This window comes from Tachyglossus aculeatus, chromosome 1 (assembly GCF_015852505.1).
Source record: "Tachyglossus aculeatus isolate mTacAcu1 chromosome 1, mTacAcu1.pri, whole genome shotgun sequence".
NCBI classification, from domain to species: domain Eukaryota; kingdom Metazoa; phylum Chordata; class Mammalia; order Monotremata; family Tachyglossidae; genus Tachyglossus; species Tachyglossus aculeatus.
In genome coordinates this window covers 80,656,730-80,682,442 of record NC_052066.1, presented here as the reverse complement: position 1 = coordinate 80,682,442, position 25,713 = coordinate 80,656,730, and the positions used below count along the sequence as shown (strand labels likewise).

The following is a 25,713-nucleotide window of genomic DNA, read 5'->3' as shown; positions in this document are numbered from 1 at the left end:
GTGGGGAGTGGAAAGCAAGTGTTCTAGAAGGTATGGAGAGTAGGGCTGGCCTGACAGACCACGGGGTCTCACAGCGGGGACATGGTGCCACTACTGCTGGGACAAAAACAAAGTCGTTCTCCTGTCCCACATATGATCACTGCAATTCAGGGAAGGTGGGAGGGAAGGAGCGCTGTATCTTAACTTCCCGGCTGAAGGTGAATGGCCAGAGATGTCCATTCTCAAGACAAGTATGTTTGACAATTTCCTAGTGTTTATATATTTGAGGAGTATTCGCCTGGGTGGAGGATGCTCAGGAAGGTGTGTCCAGGTATGTCTGTAATCCGATCAAATGCACTTTAGGCAATTAGCACCCGTTGAATGCCCCTGCAAACCACCAACTGGGAAGTAGTGTTACTCTAGACAGATGAATCCCTTTTCTGCTCATCAAGGTCCAGGACCACAGAGGTTGGCGTTCTCTGAGAAGCAGCATGACCTGGTGGAAAAGCATAGGCCTGAGAGTCAGAGGACCTGAGTTCTAATCCCAGGTCTATAATGTGTATGCTGCATGTCTTTGGGCAAGTCACTTCACTTCTCTGTGCCTCAGTTACTGCATCTGTAAAATGGGCATCAAATTCTACTCTCTCTCTTACTTAGACAGTGAGCCTCATCTAGGACAGGGACTACATCCAACCTGATTAACTTGTATCTACCCCAGTGCTTAGAACAGTACTCGGCACATAGCAAGCACTTAACAAATACCATAATTATTATTAGTATTGTTATTATTCTCTGATGACCAGTTAACTGTCCAGAGGTAGATATATAATAATTATTATTATAGTATTGGTTAAGTGCTTACTATGTGCCAATCTCTGAGGAGGATTCTAGCAAATCAGGTTGGACACAGTCCCTGTCCCATGCGGGACTCACAGTCTCAATTCCCATGTTACAGATGAGGTAACGGAGGCCCAGAGAAGTGGTGTGACTTGCCCAGAGTCACAGAGCAGACAAGTGGCAGAGCCAAGATTAGAACCCATGACCTTCTGACTCTCAGGCCTGTGCCCTATCCACAGTGCCACACTGCTTCTTGGGAATAATGACAAGGGATCCGTGTGTCTTGGGTTAGGGTAAAGGGGGGATGTTTATCACCCCTAAGCAGCCATTCAGTGGATTTAAAGCTTGGTCCTGTAATCTGATAGTTATTTCTACTAAATGCTGGAGTAGATACAGTCCCAGAAGAAGCATGACGTAGTGATAGAGCACAAGCCTGGGAGTCAGAGGGTCATGGGTTCTAATCTCGGCTCTGCCCCTTGACTGCTGTGTGACCTTGGGCAAGTCACTTGGCTTCTCTGGGCCTCAGTTACCTCGTCTGTAAAATGGAGAATGGGGTTGTGAACTCCATGTAGGACCAGGGACTGTGTCCAATATGATTAGGTTGTACCTATCCCAGCACTTAGAAAAGTGCCTGACCCATTTTAAGCGCTTAACAAATATTACCATATATTTAATCCCTCTAGACCCATCGTAAGCGCTTAACAAGTATCATATATTTAATCCCTCTAGGCTGTAAGCTTATTGTGGGCAGGGAATGTGTCTGTTCATTGTTGTATTGGATTCTCTCAAACGCCTAGTACAGTGCTCTGCACATAGTAAGCGCTTAATCAACATGATTGAATGAGTGAATGAATGAATTTAGATATAGGGGGAACCAGGAGTGGTATAGTGGCTTGAAGATTAATGAATCATGGCAAGCTTTAGAGATAGTTAAACAATCAATCAACCAATCGTATTTATTGAGCGCTTACTGTGTGCAGAGCACTGTAGTAAGCGCTTGGGAAGTACAAGTTGGCAACATATAGAGACAGTCCCTACCCAACAGTGGGCTCACAGTCTAAAAGAAGGTTGGTCAGACACAGAAATCCTGGGTCAGGCCTATGCACAACAAAGGAACTAAAGAAATTTAGGACTCACCCAGAATTTCAGGGGGACTAGTATTAGCTTCTGTTCCTTGGTGATACCTAAAACTGGCAAAGGACAAATATTGGAAGACTTGGAGAGATGACTACTCAGGACAGTTCTGGGATAAGTGTTGTGTGGGATACTTTCTTTTCTAGCCTCTATTACTTTTACTGTTAGTAGTGCTGTTGGGAACTTCCTATAGCATTGACTTTCATGCAGTCATTACTAACACCCAACCAGAAGAGGCCAGAGAACTGAGAAGTGCCTAAAGTCTGGAATAGGGTGCAGGCCTGGATGTTAGGCCTTCAAGGGTCACAAAGTTAAGGCAGAGCATGGGGTGGGGAGATGAAGTCATTTAGCTGGAATAACACTGAGCTAAGATGTGGAGGGGTCAGAGCAGGATGGATAAAAGAAGGCTGGGCTATTTTGATCCACTATAGCCTGCTGCAGTACAAGCTGCTTTTCTTGTTTGTTTTCTTTGTTTTGGTTTTTAGTGGGATTAACACAAGCACTAGCTGCACGCCAGGCACTTTACCAAGCACTGAGATAGATACAAAGTGATTGAGTCGGACACAATCCATGTCCCACGTGGGGCTCACCATCTTAATTCCCATTTTAGAGGTGAGGAAACTGTGGCACAAAGAACTTAAGTGACTTCCCCAAGGTCACACAGCAGGCAAGTGGCAGAGCAGGGATTAGAACTCAGAGCCTCTGACTCCCAGTCCCCAGCCTTTCCACTAGACCACTCTGTTTTTCACAGAGATCTATTTAGTGCTTTTATTACTGAAGCACCTTATATAAGTTATCTCAATTTACCCCACATGACACCCCTGGGAGGTAGGGTTCAGGTATTATTATCCCCATTTACAGATGGGGAAACTAAGGCATGGGAGGTTAAGTGACTTGCCCAGGGCCACACATAGACAGATGGCAGAGCCAGGATGAGGACTCAGGACCTCCTACTTCCAGAGCCACTGCTCTTCCACTCCATCACACTGCCTCGCTGTGGGCAGGGAACATGTCTGTTATATTGTTATAATGTATATGAGAAGCAGCATGGTGTAGTGAATAGATCACAGGCCCAGAAGTCAGGTCATAGGTTCTAATTCTCACTCTGCCACATGTCTGCTGTGTGACCTTGGGCAAATCACTTAGCTTCTCTGGGACTCAGATATCTCATCTGTAAATGGGGATTGAGACTGTGAGCCCCATATGGGACAGGGACTGTGTCCAACCTGACTAACTTATATCTACCCCAGCACTTAGAACAATGCTTGGCACATAGTACGTGCTTAATAAGTACTGTAATTATTATTATTATTAATAATATTATTGCTCTCATAAGTGCTTAATTCAGTATTCTGCACTCAGTAAGCATTCAATAAATACCACTGATTGATTGATGCCTGGAGTTAATAGATCACATTACCGAGGTCCTGGGGGACGGTGGAACAAGAGATTAGGGTGTGTGGAGCAGTGAAATGAGAGGCTGTGAAGCATTTTGCATTTTTACTAAGAAAACTCTATGGATACACTACTGGAACAAGTGCAGATGAAGGTAGGACTTTCTGGGAGAGAGGTGTCCATGGCATCTCTATGGGTGATGATGATGACGGTATTTATTAAAGGCTTACTATGTGCCAAGCACATAGCACTTAGATATAAGGTAATCAGGGTGTCCCACGTGAGGCTCACAGTCTTAATCCCCATTTTTCAGATGAAGGAACTGAGGCACAGAGATGTTAAGTGACTTGCCCAAGGTCACACAGCAGACAAGTGGCGGAGCTGGGATTAGAACCTACAACCTCTGACTCCCAAGCCTGTGGTCTTTCCACTAAGACACACTGACTCAACAGCACAAGACAAGACACGTTTGGCAGGGCAGAGGACTGGGTCAATAGCACAAGAGAGCATCCAGTAGCCAAGGTAGCATCCAAGACTGAACTCCTTATCTTCCCTCCCAAACCCGGCCCTCTCCCTGACTTTCCCATCACTGTGAACTACACTACCATCCTTCTCGTCTCACAAGCCTGCTACCTATGTGTCATCCTCGACTCTGCTCTCTCGTTCACCCCTCACATCCAATCCATCACCAAAACCTGCCAGTCTCACCTCCAGAACATCGCCAAGATCTGCCCTTTCCTCTCCATCCAAACCACTACCTTGCTGGTTCAATCTCTCATCCTATCCCGACTGGATTACTGCATCAGTCTCCACTCTGATCTCCCATCCTCCTGTCTCTCCCCACTTCAGTCTATACTTCACTCAGCTGCACGGATTATCTTTGTCCAGAAACGCTCTGGTCATGTTACTTCCCTCCTCAAAAATCTCCAGTGGTTGCCTGTCAGCCTATGAATCAAGCAAAAATCCTCACTCAGCTTCAAGGCTGTCCATCACCTCCCCCTCTCCTACGTCACCTCCCTTCTCTCCTTCTCCAGCCCAGCCCACACCCTCTGCTCCTCTACTGCTAACCTCCTCAATGTGCCTCGTTCTCACCTGTCCCATCATCGACCCCCTGCTCATGTCCTGCCGTGTCTTGCCATGTCTGCTCTCTGTGGCATCATTATCTGCCAATTCCATTATTGCCATAGCATATTGATTGCTTAACTACACCCTGTGATGCCATCGCCTACTTTTATCATTGCTACTGTTTTATTGCTTCTGCATCTCAATTGTTAACCCCCCGCTGTACTGTCACTCGCCCTACTGACCTCACCATGAACTTTCAGTTCCCTTGCTCCCAACTGCCATTCCCATTCCTCACCTTCCCCTTCCCCTCTCCCACCCAGCTGTTTCCCTCCCTCTCACCCACCAAGACCGCTCCCCCTCACCCCCTACCAAGGATTCCTCTGTACCAGCGCAGGTCCTCCGCTTCTCCCTCCGGGCCCCCTCCCTCCCCTTCTCCCCGCCCCCACCCCATCCCAGTTCTCCTTTCCCATCACCACCCCCCTTCCCACTCTCCCCGCCCAGGCCCCCGTCAACTCATCCCAATCCAAACCCTCCCCACACCTCGCACCCTTCCCCCTCCCTCCCCACCCTCGACAGCTGCTGCCAAGTGTGGCCTCTGGAACCCCCGCTCCGTTTTGAGTAAGACCCCTTTCATCCTGGACATTTTCCTTTCCAGTTCTCTACTCCTCCTCGCCCTAACTGAAACATGGCTGTCGCCGGACGACACAGTCTCTTCTGCTGCTCTCTGCAGTGCAGGCCTCTTCTTCTCCCACTCCCCCAGACTCACCGGAAAAGGAGGAGGTGTCGGTTTCCTTCTCGCCCCCCAATGTCGCTTTCGCACTATCCCTCCTCCCCCTTCCCTTTCCTTCCCTTCCTTCGAAGCCCACATTATTCGCCTCTACCACCCCCTCCAGATTCTTGTAGCCGTCATCTACCGCCCTCCCGCCCCCTCTTCCAACTTCTTTAACGACTTTGACCCCTTCCTCACCTTCCTTCTCTCCTTCTCCATGCCCTCTCTGATCCTCGGAGACTTCAATATCCACATGGATATCCCTAACGACTCCTCTGCCGCCCGCCTTCTATCTCTCCTTGACACTGCCAACCTCTTCCTCCACCCCACCTCGCCCACTCACCAACTTGGTCATACCCTCGACCTCATCATCTCCTACCGCTGCACTGTGTCCACCCTCACCACCTCTGTAATCCCTCTCTCTGATCATAATCTTCTCACCTGCCTCCTCACTCACACTCCTTTCCCCTGTAAATCCGTATTACTCCCTCACAGAGATCTCCGCTCTCTGGACCCCACCCATCTTTCGTAGAGCCTCACACCCCACCTCGCCGCCCTCTCCTCTCTACCCAGTCTTGATGATCAGATTACTGCTCTCAACTCTACCCTTTCTACTCAGCTAGACTCACTCGCTCCCCTTTCCCTTCGCCGCTCTCGCACCACTAACCCACAGCCCTGGATCACTGCCACTGTCCGCCTCCTTCGCTCTTATGCTCGAGCTGCCGAACGCTGCTGGCGAAAGTCTAAACACCATGCCAACCTCGTTCACTTCAAGTTTATCCTTTTCTGCCTTAACTCAGCCCTCTCTTCTGCCAGACAAAACTATTTCTCCTCCCTTATTGACACCCATGCCCATCACCCCCGCCAGCTCTTCCGTACATTCAACTCCCTTCTCAGGGCCCCGGTTCCTCCCCCTCCTCCTTCCCTCACCCCCAACGATCTGGCCTCCTACTTCATTAACAAAATTAAATCCATCAGGTCCGACCTCCCCAACGTCTCTTCCCCCCTTTCTCCATCCCCCCGGCTCTCAACACTCTCTGCTACTCTCCCATCCTTCCCAGCGGTATCCTCAGAGGAACTCTCCTCCCTCCTCTCAAGTGCTACTCCGGCCACCTGTGCTTCTGACCCCATTCCCTCTCATCTTATGAAATCTCTCGCTCCATCCCTTCTCCCCTCCTTAACTTCCATCTTCAACCGCTCACTCTCCACTAGTTCCTTCCCCTCTGCCTTCAAACATGCCCATGTCTCTCCCATCCTAAAAAAACCCTCTCTTGACCCCACCTCACCTTCTAGTTATCGTCCCATATCCCTTCTACCATTCCTTTCCAAACTCCTTGAACGAGTTGTCTACACGCGCTGCCTAGAATTCCTCAACAACAACTCTCTCCTCGACCCCCTCCACTCTGGCTTCCGTCCCCTTCATTCCACAGAAACTGCCCTCTCAAAGGTCACCAATGACCTCCTGCTTGCCAAATCCAACGGCTCATACTCTGTCCTAATCCTCCTCGACCTCTCAGCTGCCTTTGACACTGTGGACCACCCCCTTCTCCTCAACACGCTATCTGACCTTGGCTTCACACACTCCGTCCTCTCCTGGTTCTCTTCTTATCTCTCCGGTCGTTCTTTCTCAGTCTCTTTTGCAGGCTCCTCCTCCCCCTCCCATCCTCTTACTGTGGGGGTTCCCCAAGGTTCAGTGCTTGGTCCTCTTCTGTTCTCAATCTACATGCACTCCCTTGGTGACCTCATTCGCTCCCACGGCTTCAACTATCATCTCTACGCTGATGACACCCAGATCTACATATCTGCCCCTGTTCTCTCCCCCTTCCTCCAGGCTCGCATCTCCTCCTGCCTTCAGGACATCTCCATCTGGATGTCCGCCCGCCACCTAAAGCTCAACATGTCGAAGACTGAGCTCCTTGTCTTCCCTCCCAAACCTTGTCCTCTCCCTGACTTTCCCATCTCTGTTGACGGCACTACCATCCTTCCCGTCTCACAAGCCCGCAACCTTGGTGTCATCCTCGACTCCGCTCTCTCATTCACCCCTCACATCCAAGCCGTCACCAAAACCTGCTGGTCTCAGCTCCGCAACATTGCCAAGATCCGCCCTTTCCTCTCCATCCCAACCGCTACCCTGCTCATTCAAGCTCTCATCCTATCCCGTCTGGACTACTGCAACAGCCTTCTCTCTGATCTCCCATCCTCGTGTCTCTCTCCACTTCAATCCATACTTCATGCTGCTGCCCGGATTATCTTTGTCCAGAAACGCTCTGGGCATATTACTCCCCTCCTCAAAAATCTTCAGTGGCTACCAATCAATCTGCGCATCAGGCAGAAACTCCTCACCCTGGGCTTCAAGGCTCTCCATCACCTCGCCCCCTCCTACCTCACCTCCCTTCTCTCCTTCTACTGCCCAGCCCGCAACCTCCGCTCCTCCACCGCTAATCTCCTCACTGTACCTCGTTCTCGCCTGTCCCGCCGTCGACCCCCGGTCCACGTCATCCCCCGGGCCTGGAATGCCCTCCCTCTGCCCATCCGCCAAGCTAGCTCTCTTCCTCCCTTCAAGGCCCTGCTGAGAGCTCACCTCCTCCAGGAGGCCTTCCCAGACTGAGCCCCTTCCTTCCTCTCCCCCTTGTCCCCCTCTCCATCCCCCCATCTTACCTCCTTCCCTTCCCCACAGCACCTGTATATATGTATATATGGTTGTACATATTTATCACTCTATTTATTTATTCATTTTACTTGTACATTTCTATCCTATTTATTTAATTTTGTTGGTATGTTTGGTTCTGTTCTCTGTCTCCCCCTTTTAGACTGTGAGCCCACTGTTTCATAGGGACTGTCTCTATGTGTTGCCAATTTGTACTTCCCAAGCGCTTAGTACAGTGCTCTGCACATAGTAAGTGCTCAATAAATACGATTGATTGATTGACTGATTGATTGATTGATGTCCTTCCCCTGGCCTGGAATACCCTCCATCCACACATCCGCCAAGCTAGCTCTCTTCCTCCCTTCAAAGACCTACTGAGAGCTCACCTCCTCCACAGGTAACTGAGGCCCAGAGAAGTGAAGTGACTTTCCCAAGGTCCCACAACAGAAAGTGGCAGATCCAGGATTAGAACACAGGTCCCTTTGACTCCCAGGCTGGGCTCTATCCGTTGGGCCATGCTGCATTTGCAAGTCATTTGAAGAATTTGGACAGGAATTGGAGCAGAAAGATAGAGTGAAACCTGAGAGGTGGGGACAGGTATGATTCAGAAATGGTTTTTAGGGTAATGGAGACCAAAACATATCTGAAGGTAGAGTGGTAGAAGACATCAGAGAGTGAGTAATTGGAGTCGGCGGCCATGGAAGGAAAAAGAGTGTTCTTATAAGGTGGGGAGAAAAGGTCAGAGTCAAAGATAGGTGTTGGATTTTGAAAACACACAGGAGAGGCCTTCTTCTGGAGATGGCTGAGAATGATGAATTGCTTGATTGATTGATGAGAGAGATGATGTGTGAGTGGGAGAGAGCTGGGGAGAGTTTGAGGGGAACTCCCGCCTGAAGGCCTCAATATTTTTCAATAAAATAGTTGGCAAGGTTGTCGGGGCAAGAGAGTGGAAATATGAGGACATTGAGGATTTGAGGGAGTTTTAGTCTAGAATAAGTGATGGGAGCAGTGAGCATGGGAGTATATGAGGGAGGAAAATTAAAGTTGCTGAGCAGAAGAGAGGGCAGAGTTATAGCAAATGAGCGTGAATTTGAAGTGGCCGAAGTCAGCCTGGGGCCTGGATTTCTCAGTGCAGCACTCAGACCAAGTGTAGGAGTGGAGAACGCTTTCCGCATAGGTGATCCAGGGCTCAGGGTTGATGGTGTAAGATAAAGGATGAGGGGACAAAGTCCTCTAGACTGCAAGAACATTGTCTGCCAACTCTGTTACATTGTACATTAGAGAAGCAGCGTGGCTCAGTGGAAAGAGCACGGGCTTTGGAGTCAGAGGTCAGGGGTTCAAATCCCGGCTCCGGCAATTGTCAGCTGTGTGACTGTGGGCAAGTCACTTCACTTCTCTTTGCCTCAGTTACCTCATCTGTAAAATGGGGATTAAGGCTGTGAGCCCCAGTGGGACTTTATCACCTTGTAACTTCCCCAGTGCTTAGAACAGTGCTTTGTACATAGTCAGCGCTTAATAAATGCCATCATCATCATCATCATCACCATCATTACTCTCCAAAGTGTTTTTAGTACAGTGCTCTGCACCCAGTAAGTGCTCATAAAATACCACTGATTGATTAACAGTGGAATTCAGTTTGGTGGAGAAGATAAAGCTGAGATCATGAACTGTGCCTCAAGAAAAGGGAATTTGGATAGGGAGTCCAAAAGGGGCATATGTTGCCAACTTGTACTTCCCAAGCACTTAGTACAGTGCTCTGCACACAGTAAGTGCTCAATAAATACGATTGATTGATGGGTGGCATATCAAGGTTGGAGGTCTCTTTGCAGGGAAAGAACAGCTTTGTGGAGAATCTGGAATGGATGAGAGGGCAGATTAGGAGATCCTTGGACTTGAAGTGTGATCTTCATCTGCCATTCGCGATTCCAACATCATCATCACATTTTACAGCATAAGATATGCCCTATAGATAATACACTATCTACTTTGAAAAGTCTTTCTTCCTTCCAAGTCTTTTTGTGAGCAAAATCTTCTTATAGGCAGATGAGAGGCTCAGATTAAATAAAATGTTTATGACTGAAGATGTCATTCAGAATAAGACACAAATATTCTTTTTTTCTCTCACCATTTTGGGATTGGTAACTGTCTGGATAAGGGAGCCTCTTTCCTCAGGAAATTATAATAAGAAATGGACACAGAAAGATGATAAAGAGAAAATTGGAGTCTGTTCCAGAAATTAGAGCCAACTGGTAGATTTAGACTTGCTTAAACAAAATTAAATATAACCTGAACCATTTGGAGATTAGAAATTTAATGGCTTTTTAATGTATCGTTTCCATCCATACACCCCTGTTATATTCTGCTTATATTGTCATTCTAATGACACTGAAAAGTAACATAATCAGGATTCATTGTCTTATTAGTTATCATTGTTCTCCTTTAACCTGCTACTGGCAAATAAATCAAATTGGGCACTAGTTCCTAAATGTGGCTTAAAAGTGTGATTGAAACTACTCTTTGAGCCCATGTACAGTAACAAATGAAGAGAGTACAATGCACTAGAACTTGTTACAGTTACTGTAGAGTTGAAATGTAAGTCAATATACTTAGCTTTCATAGAAACTATCACACAGCTGTAAATTGTATTCTTGGTAAAATAATAGTCTGTTATTTATTTTGAAGCTCAGATTGTGGATAGCATTCATAAAGTTTTATGCCTTTCATAAAAATAACTGCCTACCCAAGGGTGGTTTTCTGTTGTGCCGTGTCTTTCCTGAATAGTTCGTGTATCTGATGTTTGATCAGAAAAAAGATAGCCATATGCCCTGGATATTTAAGGTTGGCCCTTATTTCATCACCCTGTCCTGTTTACCTGGACAGTTGTGATGGGAGAGAAGTATGCTAAATTGTCCCATCTTTGAGTAAAACAAACCACTTCCAAAGTGCAGGGAAATGGTAAGGTAGACTGCTATCAATTTTCCATAAATTCTTAACTAAAATTTGACTGCCAATCCAATATCAACATGTGAAGTAGAAAAATTTGAGTTTCATTTCATTGCCCTCTTCTTCTCACCTCTGGAGGAGGGAAATGTAGAGAAGAAGACGAAGAAGGAGTCAGTTAATCAAGTAATCACATTTACTGTTCTCTCCTCGCTTGCCAACACTGTTGTAAATGTTTTGGAGAATAGAACAGAATTAGTAGACATTAACAGTGACTTCCAGGAGCTTACAAGGAGTGTGGGAAGAAGACACTGAAGTAAAATATTGATAGGATGAAGTAACAGAGGCTATTAGATAAATCTATAAGTGCTGTGTGGGGGTTGTAAGTACTTAAGAGTTTAGATGGTGTGAAAGGTTTTATGTGGAAGTTGGGGAATGACAAATGAGATTAGGATTTCATTAGGGAAGCAGTGTGGCTCAGTGGAAAGAGCACGGGTTTGGGAGTCAGAGGTCATGGGCTCTAATCCCAGCTCCACCACTTGTCAGTTGTGTGACTTTGGCCACGTCACTTAATGTCTCTGAGCCTCAGTTCCCTTATCTGTAAAATGGGGATTAAGACTGTGAGCCCCACATGGGACAACATGATCACCTTGTTTGTACCTCCCCAGTGCTTAGAAAAGTGCTTCGCACATATTAAGTGCTTAACAAATGCCATTATTATTATTATTATCAGGGAAGGTATCCTGGAGGAGAGATTATTTCAGAAGTGTTTTGAGGATATGGAAAGCACTTGTCTTTTGGGTATTATAATGCTATTACTACTACTACTATGAATAATAATTCACTCATTCAATAATATTTATTGAGCGCTTACTGTGTGCAGAGCACTGTACTAAGCACTTGGGAAGTACAAGTTGGCAGCATATAGAGACAGTTCCTACCCAACAACGGGCTCACAGTCTAGAATGGGGAGTCAGACAACAAAATAAAACATGTGGACAGGTGTCAAGTCACCAGAAGAAATAAAAATAAAGCTAGATACACATCATTAACTAAATAAATAGAATAGTAAATATGTACAAGTAAGAGTATAAATCTGTACAAACATATATACAGGTGCTGTGGGGAGGAGAAGGAGGTAGGGTGGGGGGATGAGGAGGAGCAGAGGAAAAAGGGGGCTCAGTCGGCATTTGTTAAGTAATTACTATATCCTAGGCACTGTACTGGGGGGGATGCGAGCAAATTGAGTTGGACACCATCCCTGTTCCTTGTGGGGCTCACAGTCTCAATCCCTATGTTACAGATGAGGTACCTGAGGCCCAGAGAAGTGAAGTGACTTGTCCAAGGTCATGCAGCAGACAGGTGGCAGAGCCAGGATTAGAACCCATGACCTTCTGACTCCCAGTCCCGTGCTCTTTCCACTTGTGCGTGCTGCTTCTCTAAGTGAAGGGAGGTTCAGGCAGCTGAGAAGGCATGGGCAAGAAGAGGGCAGGAGATTCAAGATCAAGGCACAGTGGGTAGGTTAATTTAAGAAGAATGAAGAGTGAGAGCTTGGTTGTAGTGGGAGAAGACAGTGGATAACTACCAAGGATAGAACTGACTGAGTTACTCCTTGCTCTTCCTCTCCTCCTTCCTTCCCTTACCCCTCTCCCTTTTCCTGTCTTTCCCTCTTTTCCCTTCCTCTATCTCTCCTGCCTCCTTTTCCTCCCTTCCTTCCCCCTCCCTCTCTCTCCTTCCTCCCCTCTCCTCCTGGCTCAGTGGAAAGAACCCAGGCTTGGGAGTCAGCGGTCATGGGTTCTAATCCCGACTCAGCCACTTGTCAGCTGTGTGGCTTTGGGCAAGTCACTGCTCTTCTCAGTGCCTGTTACCTCATCTGTAAAATGGAGATTGAGACTGTGAGCCCCTCGTGGGACAATCTGATAACCCTGTATCTACCACAAGGTAGATCTTCTACCTTCTTGTATCTTCTTGTATCTTGTATCTTCTAGACTGTGAGCCCGCTGTTGGGTAGGGACCGTCTTTATATGTTGCAAACTTGTACTTCCCAAGTGCTTAGTACAGTGCTCTGCACAAAGTAAGCGCTCAATAAATATGATTGAATGAATGAATGAAAGGGGTTTCTGCTTCCTGTGGAGAGGAGTGGACCTCCACTGTTGAGATATGAAGAACAAAGCATTAGAAAAATAATCCAGAAAGCAAAGTGATATAAGGACTTCAAACAAGGGAGACTTGGGGCAGGGAAACCATCTGGGTGGCTGATACAAAAGTCAAGTCAGGATGTAGGGGGGCACCAGATCTTCATCATGATGAATTGGATGTGGAGAAACAGGAGAGATCCTAGAAATGATTTAGAGGAAGAAACAGGATTTGACAATAGTCTGGATATAGAGGTTGAAAAAGAGGGAGGAGCCAAGGATAATGCCAAGTGTATGAAATGGAAATATAGTGATGATAGTGTTATTATCAATTGTGACGGAAAAGTTAGGAACAGGAGAATTTGGGGGCATGTTGATGAGCTCAGCTTTGGTGCTTGGGGAGCCAGAGAGGCATCTGGGTAGATTTGTCCTGGAGTCAGGAAGAATGTGTCAAAAAGGAGAGAGGCTGGGGCTAGTGAAGTAGATTTAGGAATGATCCACATAGAGATGATAGTTACAACTGTGGGAGGTTAGCTCTGTGAGGGCAAATTGAGAGGAGAAGATGGTTTATGCATAGAACCTTGAGGAACAACCACACTTAGGCCTTGGGAGGCAGAGAAAGACTTGGCCCAAGAGACTAAGAATCAATAAATTCATCTCAATCAGTGGTATTTACTGAATGCTTACTGTGGGCAGAGCTCTCACTAAGTGCTTCTTTTTCTTCTTCAAATGCTGTTGAATACCTTCTGACCCACAACGACTCTATTGACAAACCCTCTTCAGAACGTCCTATCTTCTGTCATAAAGTCATTCTGGTTTATGTATCCGTAGAGTTTTCTTGGTAAAGATACAGAAGTGGTTTACCATGGTCTTCTTTCTCATTAAGTGCTTAGGAAAGTACAATATAATAGCATTGGTAGATGAAGATCCCTCAAGTAGTATACACTCTACAGGGTGAGACAAACATCAAAACAAACTACCAATAGGAGAAAATAATAAGGTAAAGGATATATACCAAAGTGCCGTGCTGGGTTGAATATCAAAGTGCTTGAAGGGGTATAAAGATCCAAGTGTATAGTCAAGGCAGAGGGGAAGGCTAATAAGGGAAATTAGGACTTAGAGGATACCTCTTGGAGGGACTGTCAATCTATCAGTTAGTCATATTCCTTAAGCTCCTATTGGGTGCAGAGCACTGCAGTAAGTTCTTGGGCGAATATAATAGAGTTAATAGATATATTCCTTGATCACAAGGAGCTTAGTCTAGAGGGGGAGACAGAAATTAAAACAAATTATAGATATGTATGTAAGTACTTTGAGGCTGGGGTTGGGGTTAATGAAATCTACAAATCCAAGTGCAAGGGCAACATAGAAGGGAGAGGGAGTTTGGGCAATGAGGGCTTGGTTTGAGGTTTCTTGGAGGAGATGTGATTTTAATAGGGCTTTGAAGGTGGAGAGAGTCATCATTGTCAGATATTGAAGATGTGGTGGGAGGGCTCCAGGCCTGTAACAGGAGATGGGAAAGGGGTTGGCAACAAGATAGACAAGATTGATAGGCAGTGCTTAAGTTGGTGTTAGAGGAGTGAAGTGAACAAGCTGGGTTGTAGTAGGAAATCAGCAAGGTGAGATAGGAAGGGGCGAGTGATTGAGTGTTTTAAATTCAATAGAAAGGAGTTTCTGTTTGATGCAGAGTTGAATGGGAAACCACTGGGGGTTCTTGAGGTATGTGGGAAGATGAAGAAAATGCTTTTATAGAAAAATGATTCATGCAGCATAGTGAAGTATGGATTGGACTAGGGAGAGACAGTAGGCAGGGAGGTAAGCAAGGAGACTGATGCAGTGGTCAAGACCTGATAGGATAAGTGCTTGGATCAATGAGGTATCTGTTTGGATGGAGAGAAAATGGTGGATTTTAACAATGTTCTGAAGGTAGAAGTGACAGGATTTGGTAACTGAATGAACACGTGGGTGGCATAAGACAGATGAATCAAAGATAAAGTTGATTATAGGCTTATGAGACAGGAAGGATGGTGGTGTTGCCCATAATGATGGGAAAGTCAAGGGAGGACAGGTTTGCGTGGTGAGATGGGACGCTTTGTTTTGGACATGTTACGTTTGAGGTGTCAGTGGGAAAACCAAGTTGAGATGTTTGAAGGCAGGAGGAAGTACAAGACTGCAGAGGAGGGAGGTTGGGACTGGAAATGTAGATTTTGAAATCATCCACAGAGAAATGATAGTTAAAGTCAAGGGAGCGAATGTGTTCTCTTGGGGAGTAGTAGTATATAGAGAATAGAAGAGGATCCAGAACTGAATCTTCAAAGACTCTTACATTTAGGGGGTGGGAGGCACAGGAAGAGCCTTCAAAAGAGACTGAAAATGAATAGTCAGAGTGATAGGAAGAGCACCGGGAGAAGGCAGTGTCAGCGATTCCACCATCAGGTAATGTTTCCAGGTGAGGAAGGTCACAGTCACAGTGTCAAAAGCAGCTGAGAGGTGGAGAAGGAGTAGGATGGATTAAAGACTGTTAGATATGACAAGAAGGACATCATTGGTGACCTTTGAGAGGGGAGTTTCTGTGGAGCGATGGGTGCAGAAACTAAATTGGAAGGAGCCAAGGAGAGAATTGGAGAAGAGGAAGTGGAGGTAGCAGGTTTAGACAACTCTCTCAAGGACTTTGGAGAGGAATGGATGGAGGGAGATGGGGTGTTGTGGTGTTAAGGGAGAGATTTTTAGGATAGGAACTACATGAGTATATTTGAAAGCATTATGGAAGAAGCAAATTAGAGGTGGTGTCCAGGAAGGGAAGAAGGTGGGTTTCTTGTTGATGCAGTGTTGATGTGTTGATATATTCCTAATGTGTTTATGAGGTGTGAAAGGATGAGGTTGGAGGTGCAGGTGGAGGGGTTGGATTTTGAGAGGAGATGGGAGTTGTCTTGAAATACTGCTTGGAAAAATTGGGATTCAAAGAAGGGACAGGAGCAGGGGAGATTTTAGGGAGATCACACCTGATGGTTTCACTTTTCTCAAGAAGTGCATGGCAGAGTGAAGTTTGGACTGCATAGGGGAGAGATAGGAAGCAAGAAGGTCAGAATGATGAGAGGAGATGAGAATCAGAATGCATCTGTGTCAGTAAAACTAATGCTAAGTAGCCCTTTCAGAAGAGAGTGGTTTCGGCTGCTAAGAGGTTGAGGAGGATTAGCACTGAATAGATCCTGTTATATTTGTCAAGGCAGTCATTGATGACCTTGGAGAGAAGTGTCACAATACGGTGAAGAGAGTAAAAGTGGAATTTACTGAATGCTTGCATCGTAAATCATTCAGCCTAGTGGAGGTGGAGTGAATAGATTTTAAAAACAGATGGGCAATCTCCTCTTGAGAGATGGTATCCTCTTGTGAGAAGAGATTATTGCCTGAATAATTGAAAATCAATTATCTGTATCCCTAGGAATCAAAACATTCCCCCAGTTAACATGTATAAAATTGTTGTAGTGGTATGATAAAAGTTTGTCTTTAGGCAGTGTTTTCCCATGTGTTAAGGGAAAATTGTATTATAGTCATCCCATCTCTGCCATTTCCTTGCTTTGGGACCTGGGGCAAGGCATATAAATTATCTGTGCCTCAATTCCTCATCTGTAAATGAGATTTCAATACACGTCATCCTTCCCCTTAGTCTCCGAGCCCCAAGTGAAAGAGGGACTTTCTCTGGGCTGATTTTCTTATATTTACTCCAGTTCTTGGGGACAGGTAATTCGAAGATACTTCCATGCAGATTTTACAGTACAAATATATGATATAATTGTTCAGGGCACCATTAGAAGAATGCTTTATATCCTTGTCTCTCATTGTTATTTTTTTCCTTATTAAATGATGTAAAATTTCAAATATACAAAAAAAAAAAAAAAGATCAAATCCATATAGTATGGTAAGGCTGAAGTGGAGCATGGGATGTTTAGCAGCATCAAGCTATGACCAATGTGTGCCATCGACATAGTTGTTTTTTCCTATATTAAAACTCCTTATAAAAACTTCTTCATCGTGTTATTACCTAAACAGATGCACCTTGTGGGAAGAATGTTCCATAATTCTCCCAATTCATTATATAATAATGTTGATGGCATTTGTTAAGTGCTTATTATGGGCCAAGCACTGTTCTAAGCGCTGGACGAGGAGTGGCCTGTACGGGGGCCGAACCTGCGACCTTGGCGTTATTAGCACCACACTCATATATCCAGATTGTATTATGTAAGCACTAGTACAGTGCTCTGTACACAGTAAGTGCTCAATAAATACAATTGAATGAATGAACGAATGTTTTAACCAGAATGGGGTGAATCTGCAAACAGCTGTTTCACCATCCTTGGTAAGGAACTTTGAGCATCACTGTTACAATCACTTGATGTTCCATGACTAGTTTTGAAAATTTTAGGAGCAGAAGAAATGTTTGAATATATAAGAACGTTAAGGTGATCTAATTCGTTTTGGAAATTGAATTTCAAGAAATTGAAGTCGACTTTAATCATTAATTTTTCGATTTGTTTTTCTCTGTTTCAGAAAGGAAAAATGTGCCACTAACCTTTAATTTCTGTCTCCTTTTCCAGAGGCCTTTGAGTCATTGATTCAGTATGCTGCAAATCACACCAGCTTTCTGTTCGAAACTGTCTATGGAGCTATGGCAAAGGAAGCCATAGAACCAGTCCGAGAACTGTTTATGGACATCTCCCTGTATATTTTGGGTGCTGACACTACAGTCGACAGTGCAGTTTTGCGGTTCTTCGACAGTCTCTTTCCTTTGGTTTACAATCGGCTAATCAATCCAGGAATTATAGATTTATCAAAGGAATATAAAGAGTGTCTTCAGTTAACAAGGCAAGACGTAAATCCCTTTGGGCATTATTCTAGAGATGTGGTTACAGAGCTGTCAAAATCACTTTGGGCAAGCAGAATGCTAAACCAGGCTCTCAACATGGGCGTCGAAGTGCTGAATACAACAGAACATGTGACAATCACAAAGGATTGTAGCAAAGCATTAGTCAAAATGCAGTACTGTCCCCACTGCCAAGGGCTGACGCTAATCCGGCCCTGTGCAGGCTATTGCCTAAACGTAATGAGGGGCTGCTTGGCAAGTGTGTCAGAACTGGATGCCCAATGGAGGGAGTATATCTCGACGCTGGAGCATCTGACTAATGAAATGGCTGGGTCTCACGATTTAGAAGTTGCACTCCTGGGAATTCGGAATTCAATCAACGAAGCCATCTTGCACGCACAGTTAAATGGGCCACACCTCTCTGCCACAGTAAGTTTCCCATGCATTATAGTGTTCATTGTGATATAGAAGGATAACTTCTGTTGGTGATCAGCAGGACCTTTGTCAGGAGCAAATGTAAGTAGCGCTGATAAGTGATTAATCTGGGGGTTTGTGATGTCACTAGGGATTCTCAGCTCTGTATTCCTAATCAACCACCAAATTGTTTTAATTGAGCACTCACTGTGTGCAGGGCACATGTCTTAACGATTGGGAGAGTACCATGAATCAGTTTTGGTAAACGTGTGTCCTACCCGAAAGGAGCTTAGAGTCTACAGAGGGAGATATATTTTGAAAGGAATTATAGATATGTGCATAATGGGTGTGATACTGAAGGTGAAGTGAATATCAAGTACTTAAAGCGTACAGGTCCAAGTACATAGGCAGCACAGAAGGGAGAAGGAGTAGGGGAAATGAAGGTTTAGTTGCCGGTGGCCTCTTGGAGGTGGGGAGAGTGGTGGTCTGTCATATTTTCATTCATTCTTTCAATCTTATTTATTAAGCGCTTTCTGTGTGCGGAGCACTTTACTAAGCACTTGGGAAAGAATAATATAACAATAAGCAGGGGCAATCCCTGCCCACAACAAGCTCACATTCTAGAGCGGGGGAGACAGACATCAATACAAATAAATACAATTACAGGTATGCATATAAATGCTGTGGGGCTGGGATCTGGGGGGAGAGCAAAGGGAGCAAGTCAGGGTGACACAGGAGGGAGTGGGGAATGAGGAAAAGTGGGACTTAGTCTGGGAAGGCCTCTTGGAGGAGATGTGCCTCCAATAAGGCTTTGAACGGGGGGAGAATAATTACCGGTTGGATTTGAAGAGGGAGGGCGTACCAGGCGAGAGGCAGGATGTGGACCAGGGGCTGGTGGAGAGACAGGGGAGGGAGTTATAGGTCAGAGCAGGTGGACAAGAGGTCAGTGATGAAATAGCTGAGATTGAAGCACAATGAATAGGTTGACATTGGAGGAGTGAAGTGAGCAGGCTGGGCTGTAGTGGGCAGCCTGTGAGGAACGATAGGAAGAAACAAGCTGAATGAGTGCTTTAAAGCTGATGGTAAAGAATTTCTGTTTGATGTTGAGTTGGTTCATTCATTCATTCATTCATTCAATCATATTTACTGAGTGCTTACTGTGTGCAGAGCAATGTACTAATTGCTTGGGAAAGTACAGTCCAACAATAAATAGACACATTACCAGCCCACAGTGAGAGCAGTCACTGGAAATCCTTGAGGAGTTGGGGACTGAGTGTTTTTTAAGAAAAATAATTCAGGCAGTAGAATAAAGTAAGGAATGTCATGGGGAGAGACAAAAAGCAAGGAAATCAGTGAGGAGATTGATGCAATAGTTAACATGGGATATGATAAATTATTAGACCAGCATAGTAGCCATTTTACTGGAGAGGAAAATCTGTGTTGGGAAGGTAGAACTGGCTGGACCTGGTGGCAAACTGAATATGTGGGTTGAGTGAGAGAGCTAAATAAAGGATAATACTAAGTGTACAATCTTGTGAGAATGGGATGATAGTAGTGTTGTCTAAAGTGATGTGAAAGATGGGGATGGATAAGTCTTGAGTGGGAAGGTTAGAGTTCTCTTTTGGACATCTTATGTTGGAGATGTAGCTGGCTCATCCAAGTAAAGATGTCCTGAAGGTAGGAGGAAATAAGAGGTGGCAGAGAAGGATAGTGGTCAGGGTTGGAGAAGTAGATTTGGGAATCATCCTCAAAGAGATGGCAGTTGAAACCATGGAAGCAAATGAGTTCTCCGAGGAAGTGGGTGTAGATGGAGAATAGAAGGGAACACAGAACTGGGCCTTGGGGGACTAACTCAATTAGGATGTAGGAGTCAGAGATGGAGCCTGAAAAATACACTAAAAATGTGCAACCAGAGAGATTGGAGGAGAACCAGGAGAGCCCAGACTCAGTGGACCCAAGGTTAAATAATTTTTCCAGGAGAAGGGGGTGAGCCACAGTGTTAAATGCAGCTGAGAGGTCAGCTGAGAGGATTAGGATGGAATAATGACCATTGGATTTGGCAAGAAGGAGTTCATTAGTGACTAGATAGGGCAACCTCCATTGAGGGACAGGGATGGAAGCCAGTTTGGAGGGAGCCAAGGGGAGAATTGGAAGAACAGGAAGTGGAGGCAGCAGGTGTAGACAACTCATTCAAGGAATCTGAAGAGGAATATTAGGAAGGAGATGGGGTGATAACTAAAGGGAGTCATGGGATCAAGGGAGGGTTTTTTTTTAAGTTCAGGAGTTACCTGAGCATGTTTGAAAGCAGTAGGGAAGAAACCACTGGAAAGTTAACTTCGTACCTTATTTCCTTGAAGTGTTTAATCTTAGGCGGGATTGACGCCTGAGAAGATTAATCCACTTGGAGAATTCAAAAGGTGATCTTTTGAGCCCACAAAGCTAGGAACTTCAAAGATTTGCCTTCATCTAGATATATCTTCTGTTCTCCAGTACAACTGGCAGTGGTGTCTCTTTGATTGCTGATCTGGAGGAGTAACAGACTACCTTCTTTCAAATTGCTCTCTGCATTTTTTGAAACATTAGCACAGCATGGTGTTTTGAAATCTTGCAACGTTTGGCATACAATGGTAGCAGTAATCTTCTTGATGTGATTTTTCCCTGTCTGGATCCTCAGGGTGCTCTCTCACAGACTACTTTATATCTCTACTTGTTTTTCCAAGTTGAATATCATGCACTTCTACCATTTATGTTTACTGTACTGTTGAACTCTTTTAAAATAACTTTTAGTTGCAGTGTCACATTAGTCAGTGATGTTAGAGAAGCAGCATGGCTCAGTGGAAAGAGTACAGGCTTGGGAATCAGAGGTCATGGGTTCAAATCCCAGCTCTTCCAATTGTCAGCTGTGTGACTTTGGGCAAGTCACTTTATTTCTCTGGGCCTCAGTTACCTCATCTGTAAAATGGAGATTAAGACTGCGAGCCCCACATGGGACAACCTGATCATCTTGTACCCTCCCCAGCACTTAGAACAGTGCTTTGCACATAGTAAGCACTTAACAAATGCCATTATTATTATTATTATTATTATTATTATTAACAAATGCCATTATTATTATTATTATTTGAAGATGGTGGTCAAGGAATGAAAACGGGTGGGAGAAACTGTTTCGATAAGAGGCAAAGGGATAGGGTAGAAGGTGCAAGTGGAAGAGGTAGATTTTGAATGGAAGAATTAGATCTCCTGAGATACTACTGGGAAGGATGGGAGAGTTGAAGAGGAGTAAGAGGAGGGTGGGACTGGAAAGGATCAGGGTAGACTTTAGGCAAATCATGACTGATGGTTTGAAATTTATTGATGAAGTATATGACCAGGTCATTAGGGACACAAGATGGGGGGAGGGCAGAAGGTGTGAGGAGGGAGATAAAAGTTTGAAATAGCTGGTGTGGGCAACGGGCATAAAGGTCAATAAGGACAAAGAATTATTGTTGCTGGATGTAGAACAGGTCAGAGCTATAGGAGGTGAAGATGAGTTATTGACTGACAAGTTGGGCCTGAGGTCTGGATTGATTGATTAATGAAATTGAATAAGAATCTACTTGTCACTGCAACCAATTCAGATCTAATTTGAAGTACCATAAATCTAGTGGGTAAAGACAATTAAAAGAGCATACAGTAACTCCAGAATAATGTCCACAAATGGTGACATTAGAATGTTTGGGGGACGAAGTAAGTAATAATGCTTCCATTCATTCATTCATTCATTCGATCATATTTATTGAGCGCTTACTGTGTGCAGAGCACGCGCTTGGGAAGTACAAGTTGGCAACATAGAGAGACGGTCCCTACCCAACAGTGGGCTCACAGTCTAGAAGAGGGAGACAGACAACAAAACAAAACATATTACCAAAATAAAATAAATAGAATAAATATGTACAAATAAAATGAATAAATAAATACAGTAATAAATACGTACAAACACACATACATATATACAGGTGCTGTGAGGAGGGGAAGGGGGTAAGGCAGCGGGGATGGAGAGGGGGAGGAGGGGGAGAAGAAGGAGGGGGCTCAGTCTGGGAGACTGGGAGTCAGTTTGGGAGTCAGTTCCCAAATGTTAGTATCACCAGTAATGAGATTTCTTAAGAACTGTCCATAAGCACTGAAGAAGGAAGACTAAACACAATCCTTTCACTGAAATCATCCTAAACTTTACAAAAAAATGATGTGAAATTGCCTTCAAGAACCCCCCAGAGTAACTTGAGGAGTGCCTGGTCCACAGTCAGTTACCGTGATTTCCTAAAGCCCTCCAGTTCTTTTGTTTTCAAAATACAGGTTTGAGAACCTACTGCTCAATGCATCCCCAGTCCCTGCTGCCACGACTCTCATATGTGACTCTCATGACTCTCACGTGACTCTCAACCGAAGCTCATGTGTCTCCCTGAAGATGAAGGGGCCAGTGGGGATGAGCCCACTCTCCCACCCCTCTGTTGCAACCTGCAGGAAATTTGCAGAGAAGGTTCTCCTTCCCATGCCAGCAGCTCCCCACATCTGTATGTCTTCGCACCTCCAGAGAAGCAACATGGCCTAGTGGATAGAGCATGGGCCTTGGTGTCAGAAGGCCCTGGCTTCTAATTCTGCTCTGCAAGTTGTATGGTGCATGACCTTGGGCAAGTCACCTCACTTCTCTATCCCGTCTGGACTACTGCACCAGCCTTCTCTCTGATCTCCCATCCTCGTGTCTCTCTCCACTTCAATCCATACTTCATGCTGCTGCCCGGATTATCTTTGTCCAGAAACGCTCTGAGCATATTACTCCCCTCCTCAAAAATCTCCAGTGGCTACCAATCAATCTGCGCATCAGGCAGAAACTCCTCACCCTGGGCTTCAAGGCTCTCCATCACCTCGCCCCCTCCTACTTCACCTCCCTTCTCTCCTTCTACTGCCCAGCCCGCACCCTCCGCTCCTCTGCCGCTAATCTCCTCACCGTACCTCGTTCTCGCCTGTCCCGCCATCGACCCCCGGCCCACGTCATCCCCCGGGCCTGGAATGTCCTCCCTCTGCCCCTCCGCCAAGCTAGCTCTCTTCCTCCGTTCAAGGCCCTGCTGAGAGCTCACCTCCTCCAGGAGGCCTTCCCAGACTGAGCCCCTTCCTTCCTCTCCCCCTCGTCCCCCTCTCCATTCCCCCACCTTACCTCCTTCCCTTCCCCACAGCACCTGTATATATGTATATATGGTTGTACATATTTATTACTCTATTCATTTATTTATTTATTTATTTTACTTGTACATTTCTATCCTATTTATTTAATTTTGTTGGTATGTTTGGTTCTGTTCTCTGTCTCCCCCTTTTAGACTGTGAGCCCACTGTTGGGTAGGGACTGTCTCTATGTGTTGCCAATTTGTACTTCCCAAGCACTTAGTACAGTGCTCTGCACATAGTAAGCGCTCAATAAATACGATTGATTGATTGACTGATTGATTGATTCTCTGTGCCTCAGTTACCTTATCTGTAAAATGGGGACCAAGACTGTGAGCCCCATGCAGGATGGGGACTTTGTCCAGCCTGATCAATTTGTATCTACCCCGGCACGTATTACAGTGCCTGGAATATAGTAAGCACTTAACAAATATCCAAAAAACAAAACACAACCAAAAGAACCTTCCCAGATATTCTTCTCTGGGTACTCCATCATGCAGTCACCAAGATCTGAGGTCTCAACCATATTTAACCATTTCTCTACAAGGTAATGGTGACAGCAAATAATAATAATAATGGAATTTGTTAAGCACCTACTATGTGCAAAGCACTGTTCTGAGTGCTGGCGGGGGGGAGGATACAAGGTGATCAGGTTGTCCCATGTGGGGCTCACAGTCTTAATCCCCATTTTACGGATGATATAACTGAGGCTCTGAGAATTTAAGTGACTTGCCTAAGGTCTCACAGCAGACACGTGGCAGAGCCGGGATTAGAACCCATGACCTCTGACTCTCAAGCCCAGGCTCTTTCCACTGAGCCATGCAAATGTGGTTCAAATTGCCTTTCTCTGGATCTAAAGCTCCTCCAAGCCAGGACCCTCTGGATTTCTCTGTAGGCATCCCCCAGGTCAGCACTTTCACTCCACCATTGCCGCAAAATGCAAATTATCAATTCTATAGTGCTTCCAGTGACAACGTATAGATCCTAAAGCTGGACAGTGAAAAAACAAGAAAGAGCATTAGTTGTTTTCAAATGTGGTGTTGGAGAAGGCTTTTGTGAAGACCACGGACTGCCTGAAAAACAAACAAATGGGTTTTAGAGCAATTTAAGCCACAGTGATCTTTGGGAGGCCAAATGACTCGATTTAAATTAGCATAATTTGGACACATAATCAGGAGGACTAATTCTCTGGAGAAGACACTAATTCTAGGAAAAGTCCAGGAAAAAAGTGGGAGAGGCAGACCAGCAGCTAGATGGATAGAAATGATAACAATGGTAACAGAAGAACCATTAAGAAGGTTATGGATTATGGCAGAAGACATGATGTTCTGGAGAAAATATATCCATAGAGTTGCTATGAATCAGAAAAACTCGGCAGCACTTGCTAATAGTAATAATAACGATAAGCACTTAAGAACTCAAAACTCACACAGCACTTATGTACACGTTTTTTTACTCTATTACTTCCTCCTACCTGTAATAGCTTTTTGAGCCTGTCTCCTCCTCAAGATTATAGACTTCTTGAGGGTGGGAATCAGGTCAACTGAAGCCTATGATGCTCTCCCAAGTGTTTACTACAATGTTCTGCAACCAGGACATGATCAGTAAATATTATTGATTGATTCATTGAGTGCAGGCGGTGGCAGATGGTGAAGATGTTTGAGGGCAATGGGGAATTAATGAAACCATTTTGAATGGCTGCCACATAAGGCCAGTGAGAGGAGAAGCTTTAAGAGAGGGGATTTGGGTAATGAGAGGCTGTGATACCTGAATATCAGGGTGAAGCACAGAAGGAATACTGAGAGGGGAGGTACATCCCTTTTACTTATGATGAACCTCTGATGAACCTACTGAGGAACCGCCCTGCAAATATAAATACTTGGATATAGCTATAGTGTTCATCCATTATTTATTTAGAACACGATTCTGGGAAATATTTGAAAAAAAAAAAGAATAGAGTGTTCAGTCTTGGTTCAGGCACCAAATCCCTGTTTATATCATTGCCCCTATGAGAAAACTGGTTCTGAATTTCAACATTTTCACTTGACACAGTTTTTAGGAGCCAATTTTGTCACATGTCTGGAAGTTATATCTCCTCATTTTGCATAATAGAGAAGAGCCTACTTTGGATAATCTTTAGACACATAAGGGTTGCATTTCAACAAAACAGTCCTAACCAGATCTCTTGCAGTTTAGTGTTAAATAGAAATGATATTTATTGAATGTCTTCCAATAGTAACGCTTTTCATTAAGTGATGATGATGATGATGATGATGATGATGGCATTTGTTAAGAGCTTACTGTGTGTTAAGCACTGTCCTAAGCGCTGGGGAAGATGCAA

At 45.0% G+C, this 25,713-nt stretch overlaps 1 protein-coding gene across 1 annotated transcript in view; it reads left to right on the top strand.

Moving 5' to 3' along the window:
• Nucleotides 1-25,713, top strand: part of LOC119926909 (glypican-5-like) — a 931,977-nt gene that overhangs the window by 194,736 nt on the left and 711,528 nt on the right. The window contains exon 3 of the mRNA XM_038745374.1: nt 17,497-18,191. Within this exon, the coding sequence (XP_038601302.1) occupies nt 17,497-18,191 (695 nt within the window). The remainder of the gene's footprint in view (nt 1-17,496; nt 18,192-25,713) is intronic.